At 41.0% G+C, this 27,265-nt stretch overlaps 1 protein-coding gene across 2 annotated transcripts; it reads left to right on the forward strand.

Moving 5' to 3' along the window:
- Positions 1 to 970: 970 nt before the first annotated feature.
- On the forward strand, positions 971 to 25,807 carry grhl3 (grainyhead-like transcription factor 3). Of its 2 annotated transcripts, XM_044046865.1 has the most exons (17): positions 971 to 1,027; positions 1,274 to 1,342; positions 17,995 to 18,107; positions 19,492 to 19,666; positions 19,768 to 19,832; positions 20,601 to 20,868; positions 20,979 to 21,218; positions 21,798 to 21,909; positions 22,022 to 22,116; positions 22,624 to 22,782; positions 22,877 to 22,952; positions 23,039 to 23,160; positions 23,960 to 23,985; positions 24,094 to 24,179; positions 24,273 to 24,358; positions 24,488 to 24,552; positions 25,653 to 25,807. In XM_044046865.1, exons 3-17 carry the CDS (start codon positions 18,091 to 18,093, stop codon positions 25,768 to 25,770), a joined length of 1,710 nt encoding a protein of 569 aa, XP_043902800.1. In that variant the 5' UTR covers positions 971 to 1,027; positions 1,274 to 1,342; positions 17,995 to 18,090; the 3' UTR covers positions 25,771 to 25,807. The 2 variants fall into 2 exon arrangements, with proteins under 2 accessions (XP_043902800.1, XP_043902799.1); XM_044046864.1 differs by lacking the exons at positions 971 to 1,027; positions 1,274 to 1,342 and having other exon boundaries at positions 17,961 to 18,107.
- Positions 25,808 to 27,265: the final 1,458 nt, after the last annotated feature.

Genomic DNA, 27,265 nt, shown 5'->3' on the forward strand with positions numbered 1-27,265 from the left:
ACAATATCACACAATAATCATTTAAAATATGTTATTCAAATGAAAATGGGTATAATTATGTTGAAATGACCATTCCCTCCGATATCGTGAATCAAATCACAATTTCTGTTAAAACAATCACAGTTCAATATTTATATTAAATTGTTCAGCCTTAGATTTTACTAGTCAAAATGATGCCACAAATATAGATATCTACTATCGTATCTGCAACTGAATTGTAGATATTTCTAATTCCATGTTCAGATATATCTACAACTTCATTCTGACGATCTGAGGATATCTTAAGCATAAAGCTTTATTAGTGTAGCACATTTAATACAAGGGCAACTCAATGTGCTTTATATGAAAACAAATTAACATTAAACATTGTGGAAACATGCAAATGTACAATTGAACAAAACCCAATTATAACATAAATAAAATATAATAAAAATAACAAAAAGTTTGACTAAAATGTAGCATAAACTATGATAGTGCAGCATAAACCCGTAATTTACTTTACAAATATTAAAATAATTTAAAGTGCAGAAGATCAAAATTTGAGAAATTTGATGCTGGAATTAGCGATATCTACATATCAGTTGTGGATATTGTAGATATGCATGATGACAAACCCCATACTAATGAATGGCATCCGTGACATCATTCTGACTAGTAGTAGAAACTGAATTATAAATATTTTATTAGTTTTGATGAGTAAGAATGACAATGCAGGTTTGTGTTAGTGACTATCCTGTCTACTGATGAGAAAACCGCTTGCCATATAAAACTCCCATTTCTCCTCATTTTTAGTACAACAATCCCAACCAAAGTATCACGTCCAATCATTTGGTTTCATATGGATAATAGAGCTAAGAGTTTATATTTGTTATTGTAACTAGAGAGCAAGAAAATGGGGGTGATTTTGTTTTACTCATAAAGCACATTACTATGTATGAAAAGTAAATACATTTCTTGGTTGTTGTTTGCAGTACCTCCCCTGGACATTAGGCTGTGCCATTGAGCTGTTATTGATCTCTGAGCACTTGTAAGTGACATTAGCCAGATGCAAATTCAATTATTTTCTTCTTTTTTTTTTATTCCTCTGCTTTATATCCATTACAAAATGACTGTATGTTCATAAATTAAGTGACACATAAGCCATGTCATCACCTGAACATATTAATCTCTCGACGTGAACTTGACAACCTCTGCTCCACCTGGAAAAACCAAGATTATGACTGTGTCACCATGGCATCACATTTTTTTTGTCCTTGTCTTTGTGTCATTGCAGCAGCGAAGGAGGGACACGGTACACACGTCAGCAAGTGTTTCTATAACTGGAGCTGTGAAAAAAACAAAGGTAGGTCAATGTAGGGTGTGAGCTGCTGATTTAAAAGAGAGCAGAGTTTTCTTTTCACGTCTCATGTGAGCAACTGATGATTCACTGCTTCTAAATGAAATATTGTCATGAAATTATACTAACAAGTTGCTGTGATAATGCCACTGTGGGGTTGTTTTACAAGACAGCCTCCAATATAGTCTTTGCTTTTTTACTGTTCAAGAGTTAAACTGAACCAAACTTTTAACAGAGAAAAGAGAAGTTGCTCTGTCTTGTTCGTTTGAGACTTAAACCAGCAGAGGGAGTGAAACGCCATATTCGAAAATACAGTTGTGCTTGAAATAAAGTTACGACATTACTGTGCACATTTTTTGGGATTATTTGTTTGACTGACGTTTAATTTTGCTCCATCTCAAAACTTCCACTCTCCTTTGTGTGACACTGTTTATCGCTGAGTTACATAGGAGCAATTTGTGGAATGAAGTATTTTGCCTTTGTGGTAAACATTCCATGTTGCAAGACCTCATCCTGAGCAGAGACTGAGCTTTGAGCTGATGATTATTGACGGAGCTGGCGAGAATGCAAAAAAAAAATCTGTATACGGTATAAAAGATTATCATTCGATTGGAAATTAATGCATTTTGCTTTTATTCCCCAAAACACTTCATGAACACATCATTGTAATCTCAGTCACAGTCTCACTTCTTTTTTATCCTGCAGCACCATTTTGCATGTTATTAAAACTGACTGCAGTGACACTTAACGTCAATCATTTTGTAAATGCGATAATATGACTGGTTTCCGTCTAAATGCGTAGATTTAAAACACCTCCTTCTTTGTTACTGCAGCTGTTGGAGCTGCCTTGGAGGCAGAGTCTATGGAAGAATTTGTTTTACAATGCCACAAATTCCATGTTTGAGTGCAAACTGTACATCTTCAGTCACACGCTGACATTTGTGTGTGTGACTCTTTGCAAAATAAGCCTTGCTGCAAATGAAATGAAAGGAAAAAGCTGATTTTACACAGACTTTCTGTGAAACTATGCTGAATTGATTAGTGCGCGTCTGTGATGTCACATAATAACAAATTACAGTAGTGTAATAGTTTTAAAAGAGAATCCTGTCCCAGAAAATTCACAGTATAGAGGGTTAGGGTTAGGGTTATAACCCTGCTATGACTTTGTCCTGTGCAGTTATTTGCTCAGAGCTATGACATGATCTTTATTGCTGGAGGTCATGAAATTGCACTTATTTTTAAAATCAATATATGTGAGCACTTTTGAAAAAGAGTAAGCAGCACTACTTTGCATGTTATTGAAGTAGAGTGCAGTATTTTTTATTTATTTTAAACTTTATTTCACCGGGAAAATCCCATTGAGATTAAGAGCCTCTTTTTCAAGGGTGTCCTGGTTAAGAAAGGCAGCAGCACATAGGAAAAACTCAACAGTTACACATTTAAAACACAGAAAACAAATAAAAGAAAGAATATCCAGATTAGATTTACAAGCACATTATGAAAAACAAGTGCATTTAAAGTAACTCAGATAGTTTCCCATCTTTCTGCAACATATTTCATGCAAAAGGTACAGAGTGGACGAAATCCTTTTTGCCCAGTTCGGTACGGGCATATGGAAGAGAAAGCAACAATTGATCTTGTGAATGGAAAAAGTACAGTATGCAAAGTAGATATTATATCATTTCAAATCCAGTGTAAGTGCCGGTTCAGTTCTTCAGCAGCAAACAAACAATACTCCTAACAATAGCTAAATCAAAACAATACAGTTGTTTTTTCTTGTCTACCACGCCTGTCACTGCTTAATCTCGTTCACAACCTCTTCACATCTTTTTGGAACGAGTTGTTGTGTTGTTGACCCAAGATTTCCATCGCGCACGCACTGATTACAGCTCCAACTGTGTGGAGAGGAGTTAAGTACAGATGTGGAACAGGTGCTTCGTTCCTCAGGGTGTTAACAGGTGCGTGGTTTTATGGAATGCAGGGGAATGGCTTTTTCCATTGTCTCAGATTAAGTGTTCGAGATGAAAAGACCCTTCAATTAACTTTTCAAATAAAGTTTTGAGAAGATAATGATACCAAGTGTATAAAACATTGACACGTTGCATAATTTCAGGTTAAACACAATTTTAGAATATGGACAGTTTACATAGTATTAAGTAATGGTAGTGGTAGTGTTGATAGTAGTAGTAGTAGTAGTAGTAGTAGTGAGGTTTGTCTAGCTGTAGCTTGATTTGTATTATGTACATACATACAGCATAAATGTCATATACAATATGCAACATAGTGATGTGTTGCTTAATCGTCACTTAATTAATATAGTTTTTTTTGGAGACTGAGAGTCCAAGGTAATACCTTAAAATGTTAATTTGTTTTTTTTCCCTGTAGCTGAACGAATGAAATAATCAAATTGATTCCTTGAAGTCATTTACGGATTACTTAAAAAAAAGAAATTAAATATATGATGTTTTCAAATGTATTCACTTTGATACTTGGCAAGTTATTCACAATTCACAATTTATTTTCGGTCTATAAATGATATAAACAACTATCAACTACTTTTACTTAATTATTATTATTACTACATTTTATCACGAGGGACAAAATCAATGAAATCATTAATCATTACCTGGGCTCTCATCCAACAGGCAGCAGTGATTCACTGTGCTTGTTACAGCACAGAGGTCATGTAGAAAAAGATTTTTATTTTATTTTCTGTGTTGCTTCTATGTGTTTGCTTCAGGTTACAGCAAATTTTCCCTCGATATCTTGTGTGTTTGTCGAAATTTCACACCTCTGGCTCCCAGTTGAAAAACCTGTGTTTTTTTTGTTTTTTTAAGGCATTAAACACTTTCATAACGATGTTTTTTTTGGGCCTTAGACATCCTGTAATTAAAATTTACGACACCTTTTGTCAACCTGGAAGATGAGTAGTCTCCGCACGATAGGGAATGACATTTTACAATCAACTCAACATTTACTATCAACAAAATGTAATTGGTTTCTTACAATTGTGCCAGTTCCTTGTGGTGCGTGGGCGCTGTCCACTAGGAATGCGTGAACGTTAGTGACATGCATGACAGTGTGTATTTAATAACTGCCAGGCCTGTTTTAAAAAACCAAACAGACCAGCATCCCTTTGTAACGACTGAAGAATGTGTGTACGTTAGATAGGAGTAGGGAATGAGGGGATGTATTCATCGCTGCACTGCACCATACAACAGGAAGTCATTGCTCCATTAGGTGGTTCTCCATGTTGTCTTGGAATGTTAACACGTTACAAAGCGATGCTGGAAGAGCAGGCTTTTCTCAGATCCTCTGCAAGTCCGGGCTTGTGAGGAACATTTCATAACAATGAGACCTAAGCGACAATGACGTGATTATAAAGAATGCTAATTTGGTTATTTGACTTTCGTTGAATCGGTTCATGACCGTGGGTGTGGTAGTACTTGTGATTTTTTTGGGTGATTTTTGGGCATCCCTCCAGGGACCGGTTTCATTGACCACGTGTGTGCTTTATAACCTTTGGCCAAACAGAATCAAGAAATGTCACAAAGGACGCAGATTGTTCTCTGGAGAGACTTATCCCTCTTTGCTGTCTGGTGTCTGTATTCTGGTGCATTAAACAGGAAATGCAAAGTGAGCAATTCTCTGGGGCCTAACGAGAGAGGGTCCCAAGACCTGGCTGATTATGACAGTCCAAATCAACAACCTGCTTCATTTGTCTGATCGGATCAAAAGTAGAATGCATTGATACCCTGATTTCAAATTCTCCAGCAAGGCCCCAAAAACGTTATCATTTCAGCGTGTCAGCATTTGAATCATGAAGCACTCATATGCTGTATGGCTTGAAAAAGATAATATAGCATAGAAAGAAATGAGTGGTTGTCAACTTATTGCTATCATTGCGCACCATGGCTAGTCTAGTTTTGTGCTAATTGAAACAGCAGATATGGGCTTCTTCTTAAACCTGGCACAGAGTGACCTCACCTCATGAGCGTGCAGAGCCATCTCCTCAGCAGAGACTCGTTTACTTCACCATATTCACCATTTAACATGTGATACTTGAGTAAAGGTACAAATATTTTACCAGAAAATGACTTTGGTAGACGTTGAAGTCACTTTTTTATAATATTACTGACGTAAAAGTCTTAAAGTATATGACATTTACTGCACTTAAGTATCAAAAGTCAGTTTCTAATATAAAATGTATTTAAGTTTTAGGAGTTAGGATTGAGAGGGGCACCTGCAAGATAAACTCTGATTGGCTTAATTGATTTCACCCCCACACACTAAAGACAACCCTTTTGCACCTTGCACCTCAACTATGTATATGCTTTAGATCCTTTAAATAAGGTCCTGTGTAATGTTTCTTGGGAGGTGTGGGTAACAGGGTGATTTCTGCTCCAGGTCACCTCTGCATGGAGCCCTAATGTCCCATGAAACACTCTCTGTATTGGCCTGATTCTGAGAAATCATTTGTTACATTTTTGCCAGAGAAATCACACTTTATTCATCTACTGCTTAGGCCAAATAAGACTCCCGGTGAACTTTCATGTATTCAATTCTGAGTTCCATTGAGTCTCCATTTTTGTTGAAAATCACAGTGATCATTGGCAAACATACTGTAATTATCCCTGAAGTCCTTTGAACGCACAGACACACTAATGAAAGAAAGTTGCACCGAACCATCTGACTTGAGATCATCCACAAAACAACAAAGCAGTTACCTCTTACAGTGGCCGTGTATAGCTATGCTGTTCTGTGCGTCACACCTAGTTATTATATGTGCTTATATCTGTAATTATGGTTTGTTTTTTTCTGTGTGAGCACAGGTGAGAGGGTCAGAAGGTTGCTAATTATATTTTTGCCTCAACTCCATTAAGTCTTTTATTGATTAGCGCACACACTTTCTTCCCTGTAAAATTCAATATTTTATTTGTATTTACTTATTTATTTATTTATTTATTTATCTTAAATCATTTTGTTTTTCCAAAAACTAAAACTGAAAAATTGCACTAAAGCTGTTCCGACTTTCATGCTGCAGCATGAAATTTGCTCAACCATGGCCTTTGAGGCATAAGTAATAATTGTTAATCTGCGTAGAATAAAAAGTCAATTTATGATTTTTATTTTGTCGCGCAGTGACACTTGAACATTTAAACGTCTCAGACTCTGTTTCATATTCAGCGGCGTTAATCTTACCTTATTATAATACTTATTTACCATTGTTGTACATTTGTGTGAATTTCAAAGCAATTTGACCCAAACCTTAAATACTTGACTTTATGGCAGTTAAAAACACTGTTGTGAGAGCCCCCATTCTCACAGACAGTGATCACCTTTCTGTTCTCTCATCTGCAGTAATAAGTAGTGTAAGATGATACCGTGTGTTAACTGTTGACCCGGGCTGACTGTATATAAGTGTTTCAGTGAACAACAGTGTGCGTATACATGCGTGATTGCATAAGATGAGGTAATAACTTCCTTCATTTCCTCCTTGAGTCTTGACTTACTATGAGAAATGTGTTTGATTCTACCATATATATATATATATTTTTTTTTTTACATAATTATTATAATAATAATAATCTGATCACTCACTGAAGAATGAATTTATACTATAACAGTTACAGTTATAAGAGAGTAGAAATATAATTTGATGTCCTTAAATCCAGCTTTAACATGCTGCTTAGTACGTCAATGCATCTTAACCGTATAGAAACTAAAAATACTACCCTATGAATGCATGGAAATGTGGATGTGTTTTGTGTGTATCATTGATGACTGAGTTTACACATGCTACCTGCATGACTCCTGAGTGCTTGCCGGTGCAGCGTGACCCCAGACATGGGTGACCGCACGCAACTTTATCCTGTCTGTTACATCTTTTTCCGGGGCCTTCTTTTTCTTTTTTTTTTGGGAGTGAGGGTTTGTCTCCTTGTGTGCATGTGTTTGTGTCGATGATGGACAGAAACACACTTACACACACACACAGAGAGACAGAACTCTTGTATGTCTGAAACCCGAGGAGAGAGAGGAGCCCAGGTTGAACAAAAGCCTCTGTTTAATTTTCTTTTTTTTTTCTGTTGTCTTTGGTTGTTCCTTCATATTTTCAGCACCCTGCAATCACGGCATCTTGTTAGCTTTAGATTCAGGTTAGACTTGTTGTGGGAGACGACGACTCCCTCCCTTCCTGCCTCCTTCTCCTCCGTCCTCCCCCCCATCTTTCTGTCTCTTCTACACCTCCTCCTCTTCCTCAAATCTTGTCTACCCTTCCATTCACACTTGCCTTGATTTGCGTTTTCTTTTAAATGGGTGATAAACTCCATTTATCTTGAGGGCATGACTCTCTCTCTCTCTCTCGCTCCCTACCTCCTCTTTTCATTCTGTCCTTCCCTCTCTCCTCCACTCCCCTCCTCCCCCCTCCTTTGCACTGGCAGGTGAATTGTCTTTCAGGAGAGGCTACAGTCATAAGACAGCAGGTGCATGTGTGTTGGATCTGAGTCAAAAAGAATGATTATGTGGACTAAAATATCCTAGACTTATGGAGAGGGAACATCATTTCAATCGCTGTGTTCCCATTTACATGTTATTTATGACTTGGGTTTTTAAATAGAAGCACCCAAAAGCTTTTAGCAGTATTAGCACTGCACCAATTTCAGCACAACAAAGTTTTAATTCTGCGATTTGCGTACTTTCCCATTCTTTCGTGCATTTAATTAATTGCTGACGTCAAAATAAGATGACATGTGCACATATCGACTTTATTCCTCTCCATCTAAACTCAACATTAAGTCACTCTCCTCTGCATGATTTTCCTTTTTTTGACTTGATTCTAGGTATTCAGGAAATGTCGTTTATGTGCCAATTACATATTCCGATACTTGTTTGTCATGTTATCGATAAAAGAGGTGATAATTTGATATTTGATATCATTAGATCATAGATTAATAGAATAGAATAGATCTTTATTGTCATTGCAACGAGGTGAGGTTTCGTAGCTCGTTCTCTTTCGTCAATGCTCAGAACAGTTGGACAAAGTTATATATAACTGAGAGATAACTTATTGGAAAAGAAGATTGTTTTTTTTAACACAATATGAATGGGGGGGTTTTTTACTCTTCATATTGTTGCTAACTTTTATTTTCTATTCAGTTTTTTGCAATTAAAGCTTGTGTCACTGTTTTTTGCCTTACCCTAACCTTACCTACCACAACTAAATGTTTAATCTTAACCCTTCACTAAATCATAAACTAATCCTAATCCTTACCCTAACCTGTGCACAATTCATATATTAGCCCTTAACCTAACCAGTTCCTTAAGTATATATATCATACTAGTAAAACAAAATTGTTGTGTTGAACAAGTTTGAACTAATAACCTAAGAAAATTATTACTAACACTCAAGAGTCAAACCAACTTATTGGTATAAAATAAATACATTTTATTTATCAATCGATTAATTTTTTTAAAGGCTATATTTAACAACCATATAAAATTTAGCAAGCAATTACAATTTCAAAAAAGTTCCAGTTTAGTAGTCGGTTAAATAACTTTACTTTTTCTTCTCTCAGCTTGAAGGTCACACCATGCGGATTTTTCACCATTCGCCTATTTCAGTTTGCATGGTTCATAGTTGGATTAAGAGAATGAAATCTCATAATGATAACGTAATCTTTTCGCTTCTGAAAAAGTGCAAAAGCAGATTAATTTATCACCAGGGCAACAGATTCTGGCCTCGAAAATGGCAGGGGTTGTGCACGTGTGCGTCACCCTTCCGTGTTCCCTGCGTGCGATGTGGGGCGCACCCTGCTGTGGCCCATGAGCAGGACACGCTGTCATTGTTCCAGAGCATTGAGGAGAAAAGGAGTGTGTGGTTCCTCTAATTCTTCGACGAGCCAAGACTTGTAGAGTGAAACTGGGCGCGAGATGAAGAAAGGAAAAGGGAGGGCGGGAGAGAGAGAACGAGAGAAATAGATTACGGGGAAGTATCACAGGTGAACATGGAAAAATTGGTTCAACTTTGCAGGGTCATTATCAATGTAAACGTTTTTTTCTCTAAAGGAAACAACAATAAATAAAAATAGCAATTGAAAAGTTGTAGATGTGATAGAGAAAATGTTCAGCGATAAATCGCTGTGAACAAGACATGAGATTAAAGATTAAAGAAAACCGTGTACATCACTACAAAACAAATAATCCAAAATGAAATAAAGAAACTTTTGTGTTCTAAAAAAGAGGGAATGTGTACACACAGGGCATGGCTGTGGGAAAAAAAAGAGTTTCTGTCAGAGGGTTTCTTTATTGAAGTCAGGGTGAGGTGGTCTGAACATGTTCCCTGCTTTTTTTGGGAAGATGAGGCAACAGTCCCTGGAAATCTCTCCTCCTCCACTATCCCACGGGAATATCACCACTCATCCATAGAGGAAGAGGGACAGAGAATGATGCTGGGTGGATGAGGAGGAGGAGGAGAAGGAGGAGGAGGAGGGAAGGAACAGAGAGGGGTGATGGGAGAGTGGAAGAGACAGATGTTTATCATTAGGCAAAGGGGGAAAAAAATGAAAAGTAGTAATTGATCAAACCTGCACACACTTCTGATCATTTCCGTCATTTCCCACGAGCGTTGCCTCTAGTTTCCACTTGACTTTGACCCGGACGTGAACGTCCATGTCAAAAATCACGCGTCCACTTTTGACTCATAACAAACAATTGTAACACGAGGAAGACTTTGTCATCCAATTGCGTCAGTGTCACCATCTGTGAAAGATAAATTGCTACAATGTCCGCCTGGCTGTATCACATCTCTTGACGGAGAATATGAGCTGTAGTGTATCTGCTGTGAACTCACACCCCCTGCGTATTGTGTTACTGCCTGCGGGAAAATATAACCAAACTATCAACCTCGATAATCTCTCCAGGGCATTGAGGGCTTCAGGCTTTAGGATGTGGGGAGCAAACCTGGCTCATTCTCATTTTGGCATTAAAATGAATGTGTGATGTGATGTGTGGAGCTTGGTACAACAGGGACGGAATTGCTTTGACAGCAAAACTTTAGGCAAAGGTGAATACACTGACGGTGTTTTCAGTCCATAGACACGTGAATAATCCGTCAGTGTGTAATTATCTGAAAAATAGGTTGCTGTACACGCAAGTTAACAAGACTTGCAGTTAAAGGAATACACCAATTCTATTAAAAACGTACCCAATGCTGTCTTTCCAACTTTTGCACAAGCAAAACAATCTCATATGAAGCCACGGCTTCGCTTAGAATAAAGAGACGGGAAACAGTTAAAGTTAGTGCCAACTCTGCTGGTTTGCCAGTTAGAAAATGCTCCAACATGCACTAAAACCCCCAGTTTACCATTTTCTAGTATAAACTAAGCTTACCATGACTCCTGGTGGTGACCTTGGCAAGAACGTTGTCACACTTTTTAGACCAACTGGACCATTATTGTATTAAATGTTATGTGTTTAACTATGTTGATGTGCTTTGCACAGGTCAACCTACACTGATTATGTCCATTTCAAAGTCTTTAAGTGGCTGCAGGTGAGAGCTCTCTCGTCTAAGCTCTGCAGAATGAAACCTGATATGGAGATGAGCCCAGTGCCTGCTCTCTGTTTGGGTGGGACCACAATCTGCGGCTGAGACACTATAAGTGTGTGTGTGCATGTGTCTGTGTGTATATATATATATATATATATATATATATATATATATATATATATATATACATATATATATTTAACCAGGAACTGGTTAGGTTTAGGGCTAATATTTGAATTTAATTGAATTATGGTAAGGCTGGTTATAGTTAAAGGAATACTTCACCGGTTTGCATTTACTTGTTTTTACATCTTAATATCTTCATTCTTTTTTTTGTTATGTGCCCACCAGTGACACTTGGTCCGAGCCTTGGTCCGAGGCTTGAAACTGCAACACTAATTCTGCTCTTTAGACCCACTCGTAGGGGGGACGGGACCTCATTCCCAGAATGTAAACAGTGTCCGCCATCTTTGCTAACACTTACGCTAACAGGACCAAGTGTCACTGGTGGGCACGTAACAAAGAAAAGAATGAAGATATTTATCAACTTAGGGGAAACTGAGGTTGGGAAGCATACTTTTTCAAAAATACTACCCCTATTCTAGTAATACAAAGATAAATGCAAATCGGTGAAGTATTCCTTTAAGGTTGAGGATAATGCTTTTGTTAGCCTGTCCAAATGAATGGAAATCAATGCAGTGTCCCAAGAAGAGACTTTTTGTGAAAGTGAGGACATTTTGGCTGGTCCTCACACCTTAACAGGGCTGTTTATGGGTTATGACTTGGTTTTAAGGTTAGGGTAAGTATTAGGATTAGGTTATATTTTAGTGAAGGGTTAAGGTTAAGCATTTAGTCGTGATAGGTACGGTTATGATGTGTTCTCACTAAGATTCAAGTTTGTGTGTGTGTGTGTTCTTGTGTGGGTATCTTTGTGAGGTTTGTAAAACTTATAAATAAAGTAAGTGAGGACATTTTGGCCCTCATAAGTGCTTTCTTTTATGGTTAGGGTTATAATTGAGTTAAGGTTGGGGTTAGGCATTTAGTTGTGATGGTTAAGGTAAGAGTAAGGGGCTATGACTGTCCTCATTTTGAATACTACGTACATCTGTGTGTGTGTGAGAGAATCCAAACAGCTTCCTAACCTGTCATGTCTTGACATTTTTGACCCATTGGGTTCCTTCGTGCGCAGTGTTTTGCTACAGTATTTGTGTAAAATGTAAACTTAAGTCTCACAGCTCTAATATTACCATTCAGCAATTATCTGTAATGTCAGACTAGTACTAGTTTCAGCTGGTAAATTGAAATTGTAACAATGCTGCTGCTGCTTCTGCTTCGGATCTCGATGATCCTGTTTGTTGGCAGACGTTTCCGTATGTGTGGCATTTCTTTGATAATGTGTTAGACAACACGGCAGAGCGGCGAGAACTGAAATGTTATACAGATATGTGGTTTGTGTATCGGGCAAGATTATCACCAATCTGTATCAACATCACTGTTTTTTGTCTGCGACTGTTACCTCCTTTGAAGAGGTTTAATTTGTGGAAAAGTTTGCATTGATTGCGGACATGTGTGTGTGTGTGTTAAGGGCCATGGTTAGGGTGTGTGTCCATCCACAGTATGTCCGCTATACACAGTGTACCGCGTACATGCTACAGAAGCTGCTGTCTTAGCACGTCATTGGTCTGTGTTCATACCAGTGCTCCCAAAACAAAACACATAGTCTGAGACAGAAGTGAAAGAGGACTTAGTGTATGCAAACACGCCACAGATTATCAGCAGACTAAACAAACGCTTCTTCGCCGAATGCTTGGAAAGAACCTACGTGCCTGTCTTACTGTCGAAACAACACCGCACTGTGCTTTGGAAGGACAGTGTGAATTGATGCAGAGGTAATGTCAAGATAAAGAAAGTAAACAGCCTGAGGAGTGTCCTCTCCGAGTTGTTCAGAAAGACATTTCAGGTCATTTCTCAGTGGGCCAGTTCAGATGCATTACAGGCCCAAGAATGAAAGAGAAATATGCGTACACAGATACATATGAGAAGTGAAGTGCTTTAGAATCTTGATTTGCTTGTTACATTTAGGATGGTTTACTTGCAGTAAATTAATATACCATTTGTATAAGCCTGTAATTGCTTTAAAATAAAATAAAAAGTTTTTTTTATTTATTTAAATATCTTTAAAATAAGAGTTTTATCACCATCTTGTTCTGTTGTATCGGGCGCTTCATGTTTTGAAGTGCAACCATATCATGCAGATTCAATAGAATGACATCCTTTCTGGCACGTGAAGGCCACCGTAGTTCTGTAGTTCCCATATTCCCGTAGTTTTAGTAAGATAGTTAAATTGCTCTGTTTGCACTGAATGGGACTACATGTACGTAAGACTTCTGACGATGTTAGAGAAGTAGTATTTGGTGACTTGAAAAAGCTTTTGTTGTGATGAAAAATGAACTCCCTGACAGTAGAGATGTTCTTGTATTTACATCATTTACACAACGGCTCTCAGTTGAAGACAAACACGAATATGGTCTTCGCCTTCTTTGTTCTGTTTGATCTGGATGATGATGCAGGAAACTACTTTGCGACACGACAGTTACCCTCAAGCGGGGTTTCAGAGAAATGTAGTTCTACTGAGCAATGAAATCCTTTGCAGTTACCTCTGCCCCAGGCGGCATGAGGTGTTCTGACCTTTGGCGGCCAGCGTGCAAATTCCAAACTGATGAAACTCTAAAGTGGCTGCAGAGCTCCAAAACTCTTCCCTCCTGTCAGATCCCCAGTTAAAACCCCTACCATATCCTTTTATACTGACACTGCCATATCCTTTCATACTGACACCAGCTCCTATTTTACCCTTTCTTCTCCTGTTCTTACACACCACCACCCCCCAACCCCCACCTCACTGCCCTCCCCCGAGTCCTGATTCCCTGACTCGGGGCAGTGTGGAGTTTCTGGGAGTGGCTGGCGCTTGGCTGATGGGTGGAATAGTGGAGAGGAGTGGGGCTGATGGGGTGGGTGGTGGTGGGGAAGAGATTGTGTCCAGACTTTTGGAGCCTCTCTAGTCCAGGCCAAACAAAGTGACAGCACCATTCTGTTAAAGGGTTCTCCCCATTCATCCTTGATATCACAAGTAGGAGGAGGTCAAAGCACCTGGTCGAGGATAGCAAACACTCAACATTGACAGAGTTTAGAGGACAACACAGCATTTAGAAACAAATGTCTCCGGATTCACTTTATTTATAGGCCTTTATACTGTATATATCAGCACATCACTGACGGAAAAAAATATTATGATTCAGGCTGTCAACAGTCTTGCAAGTGACCTTTTAGCTTTTTCCTTCATCTAACAAAATTATAGTTTTATGGCTTATTACCGTCACTCTGCAGGAGATTTGCATGCATATGTGTCAAAGGCTTCTGCATGATAAAAAACGCTGTCAGTGCTCATCGTGCAGCTTAAAAAAAAGAGGGGTGTTCGAACAGCAAGCGCACAGGATCATTTTCTTCAACAATAATTGATGTTCAGGGTGCCTGGAGGAAGTTCCCATGTCAAGTAAAAATTTAAATTCCAGGTGTTCCTCGCTGCTGGGAATGTAGAGAATATTAGATTTGACATTAGAGCATTGGTGGTGTCATAGATCCTGATGTCCAGTGTTATGTGTGGGCCAGCCATGTTTTTTCACCGCCGTGTCAGTCTGAAAATAACTTGCAGTGATAAGGCTTGGAGGAAACAGAACAACAAATATGCAAGAGGCAAAATATAGACAGATGCTTATTTGATGACATGATAATAATGTTTGGGAAGCCAATTACTGTCAAGAGAATTTGCATAAATCTATTGGCTTGTTGTTTGACTACAGCGGGGCATTATAGCGGTGGTATTTATTGGAAAAGGCGAAGCAGTGCAGCTATAGTAAACATGTCAGGGACTTTACGGTAACAGGTGCACCACTTGCTCTGCAGCGTGAGCGGCAGAGCGACATGCCCGGGGCTCTTGATATCTCTGTCAGCCCTCAGCACACATTCCTCCATGACAAACCAGGCACTGGAGCAGATGGAGAGATTAAAGCGAAGGAGATGGAGAGATATGTGTTGTGAGTGTTAAATGATGTGAGGGATCGGCCACAGGACAAAAGACTTGCCTTCTATTATTGGTTGCTCTCTTCACCTCCGTGACTCTGCATGATCTACCCGGGGTTAAGTCCTGCGTTGAGTGCGCCACAGTTGTAGGATGAGACTCACTGGCAAACCGGTCGTAGAGGGAAAGGGACGAACAGGAAACCCCAGGTGAAAGGAAGAGTTTGTTGGAGACAGGGAAAGAAGAAAGAGAGATATGGAGTGGGAGGAGAGAGGTGATAAGAGAGTGCTGCTCCTCAGCAGCACTGGTGCGTAGAGCCAGCACTGACGTCTGTTTGTATGTGACCATGCATGGGTGCAAGGCAGGCACACATGAACATACACACAAGCAGTCACACAACGCACCAGGACACTTGGATCTTGGTTTCCTACTTCATATGCGAGTTTCAAGGCATGAAAGGCTTGTCGCTTGATGTCCATCCATCTTAGCTTGTCAGGTTTCTGTGGAGCCACTGAAATAATCAGACACCTGACCCGGACTTGCCAGGTTGTGAGCTCAACTTCAAATCCAATCATTCAAATCAAAAATAAGTGTATTGTACCCACAGGGATTTTTTTTCTTGGTCAAATGTGCTAAAACAACAATGGAACAATCACGCAATAATTATGACAGGGACAGTCATAGCATATGAATCATAGAATACGAGAGATGAATTTTGCATCTGCCCTGAAACTGATTATAGGATCTGCCCTGAAACACATGAAAGGAAGACAATATTCAAATATAGGCAGGAATATTAATAAAACAATCTAAAACACTGTATAAACACACCAGCAACCACAGTACAAAATATCCAAGAGTAAAGTGACATAAATTTAATAAATACCACTTGTCACTTTAATCTCTTTTATATCGTATATAACTGACGTTATTTAGTTTACATTTGTCACATTTATTAAATCCTGATGTTGACAGTTTCATTGACAGTAACATCTCCTGTTTCCAAACAAAAATGTCCTATATTAAATTAATAATACATCGAATGATATCTAAAAGTCATACAAACGTATTCAAATCAAGTGGCAATCTTGAACTTTTATTATTATTTATTTACAACGTATCCTTTGACAAAACACAAATAACACGCTTCAAATTTGTCGATATCGATAGTCAAGTTGTCTGCGGTTGCTCCGTATGTCGTTGTACATGTTTTTTTTAGCATGTGTAGCTGATGTTCAGATGATTGGTGAAGCTAAACTGCAGTGAGAGAGAGAGTGGCGGATAAAAGTGAGAATAAAGGGGCTTCACGTTTTGATGTGTTAATTTCTTCTGCACTAATGAGGGACACACAGAGAACATGTCACAAAGGCTTGGCGAGAGAAGAAACCGGAGACCAGAGGGGTCGTTCTCATGCCACACGAGCCGTTGAAAGTGAGACAGAGGCTCATCCACTGAGCTTCACACACATTTAGCAACTCGGGGTTATGGGCACACAGATTTTTAGTTTGGAATGTATTTAATGAACAGTACAACCGCGAACATGGCGTTGAGTCATAATCACAAAGTCTTCTTTCTCTTTTGAGTTTACCCTCAGGATTTATGTGCATGTGTACGTGAGCGTGTGTGAGTGTGTGGGCAGGTTGCACAGCACGCACCCAGTGTGTTTCCATGCCATATCCCCTCAGGTGACAGCAGCACACACACACAGATAAATGCACAGATAAACAGCCACATAAAATTATACACACACCTTACTCTCTCTGCCTCTGTGTGTGTGTGTGTGTGTGTGTGTCTCTCTCAGTGTGTGGGAGGCAGATAATGTCAACGACTGACATGAGGACCATGTCTCATTGCTCCCAGTAGAATAAGCACTGAGCGGTATTTGGAAGTGCGCGTTTCACTGGTAAGTAATAGTGAAAGTTAGCGCTTCACCTCATAATCACAATACATGTGTATTGTACATTGTGTAAATGAGTTAGTTCCATAACCTGTTTGCCGAAATAAAATCCCACCTGTACGTTATTACTAGAGCTGCAATCGATTCATCTGTCGATTATTTTCTCGATGAATCGTTTGGTTCAGAAAACCTTAAAAAATGTCGACCGGTGTTGAGTTCTTTATTATCCTGAGCAAAGAAATGAAGAAAATGGTCACATTTAAGAAGCTTAAACAATCTTGTTTTAATCATGAAAAAAAACTTCCAACCGATTATCGATGATCAAAATAGTTGCCAATTCATTTAGTTAATAATCGATGAATCGATTAATTGTTTCAACTCTAGTTATTACATTTAATTGTAATTCCTTTTTAGGAAAGTATTAAATAGTGTATAGTTCAATCAGCCACACTTGCAGAAGTATATCAAACATTAACATATAAACAAAGCTTATTTTATACAATAAGTAAGTGCTTTTTTTTTTTAACCTCACATAACAGTGTGTGTTAAAGAGTAATGCCATCTGATCAGATGAAAAATATAAATAAAAGTGTACAAGTGTGTGTAGTGTCATCATTTTCAACAATATAGTGAATTAAAAACTCATAAAGTTTTCCACTTCACTTTTCCTCAGCAGTTTAAACAGCAACATCCAATATCTGCATCCCTGATCCCCTCCAGCATAATGAGACCAAAACCTGTGTATGACATGGAAATGAAGGGGAGAGTGAAAAATGATACTGGAAAACTATTAACATGTTAAAGCTTAGCTCCACACCTCTCCTGCCTTTTTCTCATTCTCATTAGCGAACATTTCACACCTCCGGGATCGTCTTTATCCGCCACAATCATGAGATTCAAAGTACTCCTGTCTGGGATTGTCTTGCAAAGTGCTCTCGCTCATACACATGTAAGGCAGTTTCTCTCCAGCATGGGAAGAGTTAAGAGATCTACACCTGTCCTATCAGACACCTGTTTTCTCAGCTCTTCTCAGCCAATCAGAGGAGAGAGGGAAACTGTGCAGGCATGAAATAAATCTGGGCTCCGCTCAGAGGGAATCACAACACTTGACTCACCTGTGTGTCACTGCTCTGCTTGACTAGACTGACGGACGCACCGACAGACCGAGAGAGAACCGCAGAGAAACAGTGAAGAGCTGAAGTTAAAGGAATCTATTCCAGCTCACTCGGACTGGAGACATGACCAAAGAGACTGAGTAAGTACTGCCAAGGAATATTATCTTCTTTTTGTGCTCCATTTGGATTTTTATTTTCCTCTTCCTTGGCTCAGGTCAAAATGTTTGCATGAGTACACTATGTGTTTTAAGTTAGATCTCAGTCTGGGGGGACTGGACACCCCCCCTCCCCTTGGTTGCTGCAATGAGACCCCCATGTGAAAGATCCCAGTTTTTAAAAAAGGGGATGTTTTGCAGGGGAAATTGATAGGTATGGGTTTAACACACACACACATTTTAGTGGTTCTGTTTCGGCTTGTGTTGTCACTCACCTTGAGGCCACAGAGCACAAAGGGAGACCGGGAAATAAGAATCTCCTCTTGAGGTGTTGGACAGAAACAGAGGGCAATGGCAGCATGTAATGCATTGAATTACATAATGGCGAAACCCAAGACCCCCACGTCCCCAGTCTGATCTTGTGTCTGCATAAAAACATCTGCACCTTTGCTAGTTTTAGGGCGAAATGGAGAGTTTTTTTATGAGGCTGCATGTTGAGTGTGAGAAGGAGAGACAGGTGCATCTCAGAGCAGGTGTATGAGACAGACATAGATGCAAAAGTTAAAAGGTTAAAGTGTGCATTTCCACTCTTGCTGTGTTTGGATGCATCCCTGTGCTCTTCATTAATCCCTGTGAGAAACCCGTGGATTCCTCTTAAGGCTTTTTTTTTCCCCCTTCAACCGCTGTCAGCAGATCTAATTAACTGTTTATCCAGAACAAACTCACTGTTTGATCATTAGCTACTTCAAGACAAACCCCAAAATAAAAGGGAAGTTTCTTGCAGTTGACAGGATATTGACAATCCAGAGTCTCACCAAACAAATTCAATCCTCACAATCCTCCCTGGCTTTATTTACTTGCTCGTTTTCAAGTGATATCTAAAACCAGAGCTCCCCACAGTGGGTTTCTGTTTGTTTAGTAAGAAAATCTCGTCACCTCTTCTGAGATCTATGCAAATAAGGCGCGCTAATACTACACTCAGGAATGTAGTTTACTCTTCCTTCACAATACTGGAAAACACAAAACACTAGGTATGTGTGCGTGAATGTGGGTTGGTGGGTGGCCGCTGTCTTTCTCTCAAAGTTTCTGACACCACTTCTCCTTAGGGATGTTACTCAGCTTTGTGGTTTTGCAATCGAAACCCCACGGCGCTCGGGGGCAAGTATGTACAGTGCTCCAAGGCTCGGCTGCTGCAGCTCGCGCTTGCATTGTCCACTTGTGTGTGTCAATGAACATAAAACACTTTCAGTAATGGATTTTATTTTCCTACTGTACCACGGGATTGTTCATGTCTGTATTATTATTTATTTTTTTTTACATTGCCAAAACATCAGTCTAACCCTGTGGCTCTTTCTCCTCCTCCGTGCAGGACTCTGGGACTGGTTTTTCAGAGCGAGAATTTCAACTACAACCATTACTCAAACTACAACATGGACTCCTGGTCCTACCTGGAGAGTCCCGTCCCTGAGCTGAACCACTCCAAACCCAGACTCCACCCAGGGGATGACCTGGCAGCGTTAACCATGCTTTATGAACAGTGCAAGGTAGAATTGTTGCCAGTGAGAAAACCAGCGTCAATTATACTCCAATCTGGAGAATGAAAACATAAATATCACCTTTTAATTACACGTTTATGTTTTTCCAGAGCCAGAAAGAGCACAAGATTTCTTCCTGCAACCGTGGCAGTAACATCAACAAGATGACAGAAAGGTTAGACTTCGCAGACATCTGTTTCAAAGACTCTATCAATGTTGTTTTGTGCATTTTCACACAGTGACTGTAAATCATAGGCATAGATCATTAGAAAATAATAATTTCCAGGGGCTTTTTTTATTCCAAAAATAAAAGTCCTCCCTTTTGTGTCGATCTCATCCCCCGTTATCACGAGATTAAATGCATTAAAGTGAGTCAATAACACTGAAAGAGAAAGGCAGGGCTGTGGGAGGTCATTAACAGGTGTGTGGGTAATCCTAAAGTCAAACACAGTCACAGGAATCATTGTCTGCCTCTCCGGTCCTTCCATCCATCCATCCATCTATCCTCTCTCTATCATTACCTCTGGCTTGCTTCAAGTGTTTCACAACAAGGCGAACAGACGCTTGTTGTCCACCCATTACTGAGCTCCTTATTCCTACTGCTACTTCCTAGGTGGGTGAGAAATGGCCATTGCTGGGGGCGCAGTGTTGTCCCCTCAAATATTCTGAACAGAGAAACTCAAACACGGAGAAGAAAAAAAGCCGGATTAAGAGACAAATAGTTCCCGCCCAGGCTCAAACTCTTGTCTTTCTCTTCTGCCTCACAGTGGCTGTGTGTGCTGAGGGCCGGTGTGCGTTTACGTTTGCACAGACTGTCTGCAGGCTTCTGTATTATTCATGGTTGATTCGTCACGGTGCACACAGCCACTGAAACATGCTGACCTCGCCATTAATCACCTCTCTCTTTCCCCCCTCCCACGCCCTCCTCGTCCCCCTTTTGCAGGAATTCAACCAATGAGCTTGCGTCACTGGAGGCGTCCGCCAACGTCATGAAGATCCTCTCCGAGAGCGTCCCCAGTCATCCTCAGGATGTCTTGGGATCCAAGCAAAACGTCTCCATGCCCATCGCCGTTCCCACCACCTCAGACACTTATACCACCCTGACCAGCGTGGTGGCCGACACTTATGACAAACAGGAGCTCAACATCATCTTCGACTCACTGCTGCAGAAGTGGCCAGAGACGGGCGCTTTCCCCGACCCCAGCAATGAGGTAACTTTTATGCCTTTATATTGGAAAGCTGAGCCCTGACTCCTGTGCATCTTTGGATCCTCCGCCCCCCACTTTCTGTTCATAACAACATATCTTTGTGTGAATGTCAGACTCTCCCCTACAGTGATCCCTTCCCCGAGGACACATCCAGCCCCGTCTATTCGGGCTCATACACCGGCTCTCCCACGGATAGGTATAGGAACGAGTTCCAGTTTTCCCTGGGAGCTCCTCTAGCATCCGCTTACAAGTCCAGTGAGCTGCCCATGGTCTACCTGAACAAGGGCCAGTTCTACCCCATCACTCTGCAGGGAGTGGACAGCAGCGCTTGCCTCACTGCCAACAAAGTCAAAGTGAGTCATAGTCACGTGCGATGAACAGCTATTCTCCAGAGGTTGTGTTTTTTTGGGTTTTGCTGCATAATACATTACGTAAGAAAAAGAATTTTTCGCAGTCTTAGAAATACGAAAAATACTTTGCATACTACCAAGCCAAGCCTTCCTATTTATTTGTCCCACCCTTGCAGCCAGCTCCCCTGTGACTAATTCCCCACAGACACCCAGCACACTGGGGTGGTTCCATTAAAATTACCGTGTCCTGCCCTGTGTAATTTATTCGTACAGTGGTATAAAGAGGCCAGAGTGCAGCGGAGCTCAGCTCAGCTCACAGCGGAACAAAAGAGGAGCGGACAAGGAAGGGGGTGAAGGTGTGGTGTGGTTAAAGGGTTAGCGGAGGCGACAACCGTTTTCTTTGTCAAGTGAATCAGAGGATAAGAAAACACACAAACACACAGCAGCTCATGGCAAATAAGTGATGACAACGTGAAGAGAAAAGGGGGATTTGGAGTGATGAATGAAACGCGTTCAGTCAAATGAGTGTGCAACTAATTCTCTGCTTTTTCCCGTCAATTCCCCCCCCCCTCTCCTCTGCAGACCGTCGTGATGGCTGTGTTCGAGAATGACAAGAGCCCAGAGATGCAGCTGCGCTTTTGGAATCACTGGCATGCGCGGCAACCCACCGCCAAGCAGAGGGTCATCGACATCGGTATGTTTGTCTCACATGTGTATACCCATGAGATATCCGAGTAGAAACCCCGAGAATAAAATGCATTAAAAAAAGATTTTAAACATGTTTTTTGTTTTTTTTTCTTTTACAGCAGACTACAAAGAAGTGTTCAGTGGCATTAGTGACATAGAAGAGGTGGCTTTCAACGCACTCTCCTTTGTGTGGAATCCCAGTGAAGAAGCCAAGGTAAATACACCTTCTTCCCATCACACGAATGAGTGAAGGGCAGTTCTTTGAAGAGAGGAGGAAAAGGTAGAAAAGGGAGAAAGGAGGAGGTGGAGGAGAGAGGAGTGGCTGAGGAGGGAGGGGAGTAATCCTGGATACGTGTTTAGCCACAAGGCTCCTTTCACCACCGTGGGCAAGGGCCACAATGGCTTATGCATCCCAAAGTGGGGCCACCAAACACAGAATATTTCCCTAATATTTAGCTTGAACTGTTTAAAAAGAGCCAACAATGAGGAAGCGAGAGTAAACTAAACATGTAGAAGTGTCTTTTTCTAGACACTTCTTTTTATATCCAGCGCTTTAAAACACGCCATTCCATTGTGAATGCCACCCGCTTCTACATTTGTTTTCACTGGCATTCGTCTCTGCAAACCTGTCATTATGACATTATGTGTTGCACAACAGGTGTCACGGCTCAGAAATCCTAATGGCATCCTGACTCCACTCTTCCCTCTTTTTATTCTTAAGGTGTACATTGGCATCAACTCTCTGAGCACAGACTTCTCAGCCCAGAAGGGAGTGAAAGGTCTGCCTCTGAACCTACAAATCGACACGTATGACTTCAGCTCAGGCACCAACCAGCTCATCCACAGAGCCGCCTGTCAGGTCAAGATCTTCTGTGATAAGGTGCGTTGCCGGCTTCAGTTTGATACACATTTCAGTTTGTCGTCCTTTTGAGTCAAAGTCATTGTTGTTAACCGTGTGCGTGCGTTGTCTCCAGGGTGCTGAGAGGAAGATGCGTGACGAGGAGAGGAAAAGGAGCAAGAGGAGGGGAAAGAACGTGAATGAGCTGAACGGTGAGTGTTGTCAATGAAAGCTTGGTTTAAATAAAAGAAATACTGGTATCCATCCAATTCTAATACTGGCCCTTTTTCCCCTTTAGCCAAGTCTTTAGTGAGCAGCTCCATGGGCAGTGACTGTACCTTCTTCCAGAGTCTGGACGACCACATAACCCAGCCCGTCCTCTTTATCCCAGAAACACACCTCTCCAGTTTACAGCGCATGGTAGGAGCCCCTCTCACTTCAAGTTCATTATTCCTGGCGTCTCTCTTCCCCGCCCCCCTTCCCTCAGTGTTCCTGCAGGCAACAGGACAGGCACGAGAGAGTTGGAGGCGGGGGGGGGAGGGAAATAAACTGTGGGAAAGTATGTAGTGGGCTGGGAAAGAGGTGGAGGGGACGGTGTCAGTGAAAGTGATGTGAAGAGCCCCGTCTTACTAATTGGAGTCGAAACCAGGCACCAGTGCAAGCCGCTACAGCTACAGACGCCGAGATTAAGCCATAGGGGCTCACACGAAAACACACACACACCTGGTGCAGCGGCACGCTGACACCTGACATTCAGTGTGCACCACCCTCATGTCCTCAGCTTCTCTCATACACACACACTCACACTTGCAATAATAGAGGGGAGTGTGCTGTTCAGACAGGCCAATGTTCCCACAGTATAGGTGTAGAGGGATGTCTGCATGTGAGACATTAAATGATTAAACAATCGTCAAACTTATTTTACTATAATGGGTGGAACAAAGAGAAGGATACGCTGAAACGAAAGTCCTACATTGCCCAACAGCCTGCACTTTGACGAAGGCGGAAACAAGTCTTTGATGGTCCACTTTGATAAAGCACAAGACGGTCGTATCTCTGTCTCTCCATCAGTGTCCATTCTTACGTGGGTCTGTTGTGGTTACGGGAAACGCCGTCTCACAATAACATTCCATTTGTGAAGGCAGAGTGGGACATTAAGCAATGTCTTCATCCGTGGGGGGTTGTGTCTAATCAGATCTCCTCTTCTCTGTCTCTCCAGGCCGCTCCCATGGACGAGACCGAGAGGTAAGCGCGAGTCTGCAATTCTTTCCGTCCCAAGTTATCAGTTTGTTGCTAAGTAGGAGCTCATTGGCTGCTTTTCTCTAACACTGAACATTCACGCTGTGCCTCTAGGAGTTCAATGAAGAGGTTGTACCCTGACAGAGACCAGAACAGCTCCCCACCAAGCAAGCAAGCCCGCAGAGAAGATCCACAGAGAGGTAGCTAGAGAATTCAAACACCCAATAATGAGCCAATGAGGCTTTGTCGTCTAAATTTGTTACTCATTTTTACTTTTTTTTCTCTCCTGTTAGTTCTGTTGTATGTGAGGACAAGCACTGAGGAAGTGTTTGACGCGCTCATGCTCAGCTCGCCCACAGTGTCAGGCCTAAGAGAAGCTGTAAGTGTCATTTTCACCACTTCATATACTCTCTGCATTTCAGACATTCACTGTACGTTATCTCTCATGTGTATCGTCTGTCTTTCAGCGGCGGGTCATGCTAACTGTCGTCTTGTGTTCCCTCCTCAGATTTCAGAAAAGTATTGTGTGCAAAAAGACACCATTGGGAAAATCTACAAGAAATGCAAGAGAGGGTGAGTGTTTTTGTTTTCTTTTTTTACACGTAAAATGTAACACAAAATGACACTCACGCACACGTTGGTGCAACAAACAGTCACCTCGCACACAAAGCTCAGAATGGTTCATTAATAATAATGGAAAAACACACAAAAGGTTGTTTTTTTTGGCTTTAGACAACGTTTTATTAAAGCACACATTCGACACAGACAATGTGCATAAATTCAGGGCTTAGGTTGTGTTTTTAATCTCATCCTCCTTTAAGGAAGCTGACGTTGACAAACCGGGTTGGTAGGTTGCTTGGCTTGGCTCGGGCCTGATGGAATTTGTTAATTGCAGCTCCTCCAAAAATAAAGAAAGGTGACTAGAGGAGGAAGAAAACATTTCTTAAGATCGGCAGATGAGTCACGGGGCGATCACTGTTACTTACTTGTTTCATTGGGACATCAGAGGGTTTTATGATGTCGCCAACGACCTGTCACTGACTGACAGGCGAGCCAACCACTGACAAAGGTCAGACGAGTTTGCGCTTAAAACCCAAACCCAAAGCGCCAGTGCGATCCAGTGCTTTCGGATAAGTCGCCACGTTTCATTTTCTCAAAGGTGTCAGAGAAAAGGCCGCTTGTGAGATAAGTCTCGTTATTAGCAGGCGTCTCGAGAATCCCTCTCATTTTTGTACAAGTGCCTCCTCGCAGAGGCTGTAAACAGCTTGAGGTGATTTTTCTGCCGCTCGCCCGGAGCTATCGCTGCACCGGGAGCAGCTAAGCTAACAGGTTGGGTTGCATTCCCCTTGCAGTTCCCTCCCTCCTCTCTTTTGCTCTTGTCTTTAATCAGTCCCATCCCTGCAGGCAGAATGCGTGCAGTTAGTTCAGACATTAAAGACCGTACAGGTTAGTGTTAGTGCTGGGAAGGAGGAGGAGGAGAGTGACCTGATTTACTGCTTGTACTGATGCCGGAGATATTCTCTGACTAGCTTCCTTTAAAAAAAATAAATGACTGATCACTGACAGGAAACAGAGACATCACATTTGCATGTAGCGTTCTTACAGAAACACAAACAGGTTGTCCAACTTTCTGTGCACCACTAATATATATATATATATGTTCTTTTCTTCAGGATTTTTGTCAACATGGACGACAACATCATCCAACACTACACCAACCAGTCGGCCTTCCTCATTGAGATGTCCGAGGTCGTCGCCGGTCAGTTCCAGGTCACCCTCGTTGAAGTATGAGAGCGAGTCGGCCACTCGCTCGATTGAAGGATGAACAGACGGGCAACACAGCTGCCAGTTTAAAACCATACTCTTTAAGCACTGCCCAATCAGAGACAATGTAAGCTGTGATCTGACCCAAAATTAAAGACAGAAGTGGATCAAGGAGAGGATTTCAGATAAAAATGTCAAACCGTTTCTTGATTTTTTTTATTTTATTTTTTTTGTAAATACCTCCTGCCCCACTTCTTTTGATTTTTTTTTATTATTATTATTTGAATTTAATATTGTAATGTAAGAGCATTTATGATGAACACCCTGTACATATATAATGTAAATAGATTTTAATATGACAGTGTTTTATGAACTAGCCATATGCATTTTGAAATCCCATTTTTATTCTTCCAAAAATTGCTATGTATTTCAATTTCCTTTATTTTTTTATTTTACAGTTCCCTGCGCATTATTGTAGGCGCAGTGTATTTTCAGCATGTTCACAGGTCGCTCTTCCTGCTGCTTTCAGTGTACTCGTCATTTCTTCTGCAAGAGCCAACGGTGCATTTACTCACCCCCAAAATCCCGCTCACAATGTTTTTCACTGCCAAAAGTATCTTCCTCTTTAGGCTCCTGTTAGTTTCATGACTACAATAGCCCGATGCCGGCTTGCATTCAGAAAAGTCACACATTTCTACCCATAAAACCACACAAGAGTTAGCGGTGACCGACATTTAGCCCAACACTGTGGGCATTTCCTGACTGTATGGTGTGTATTTTCCAGCGAGCGGTTTAGATCCCTAAAACCCCCGAGGCCCGCCAGAGGACTTTCATAGTATGTGTGTGTTTGTGTGCATGTGTTGTTTTTTTTTTCTCCTTGTACGTTACGCATCATTTCAAAGCGAACATGTATCCCTGTAATATTTCATTGTTATCCCATGGCAATTCTGGTTGTATTAAGTCAAATCTTGCCCGCCTCCCCCCTTTTTTTAATGAAATAAAGAAAAATCACAGTAGCCTCTGTGGACTCTCGAGTTTTTCCATTTATTATGTGTGACAATCTGATTTGAATAGTTGACCATCCACTCCACGGCGGCCTGGATGATTCATAAATGAAACAAACAGATGATAATGATGAGCGAGGCTTCCAGAGTGCACCCGTGTGTGCACGCAATTAAAATCAGCATAAAGTATAAAGTGCATATTGGAAATTGCTCTATCGCTACAGCAATGAGAGCATCCGCGCTGTATGTCTGTCTGTCCGTCCATTTTTCTATGCCGCTTTATCCTTTAGCTTGTACATACGTACATGTCTTTTACGCACACTGCTATGTATTTGAAAATCTGCCATTCACTGCTCTGCCAGGATGAAACTTAAATGATAACGATGAGATCCCTCCTGTGTGTGTGTCTTTAGTAGGCTGTATGGACCGACTGTCAAGCAAACCTATCTTTGTGAGGACATTTTGACCTTGTGAGGCTGGTCCACACAACTTTGACAAGTTTTTGTGAAAAATGTGTG

This window comes from Solea senegalensis, linkage group LG16, assembly GCF_019176455.1.
Source record: "Solea senegalensis isolate Sse05_10M linkage group LG16, IFAPA_SoseM_1, whole genome shotgun sequence".
In the NCBI taxonomy this organism is placed as follows: Eukaryota; Metazoa; Chordata; class Actinopteri; order Pleuronectiformes; family Soleidae; genus Solea; species Solea senegalensis.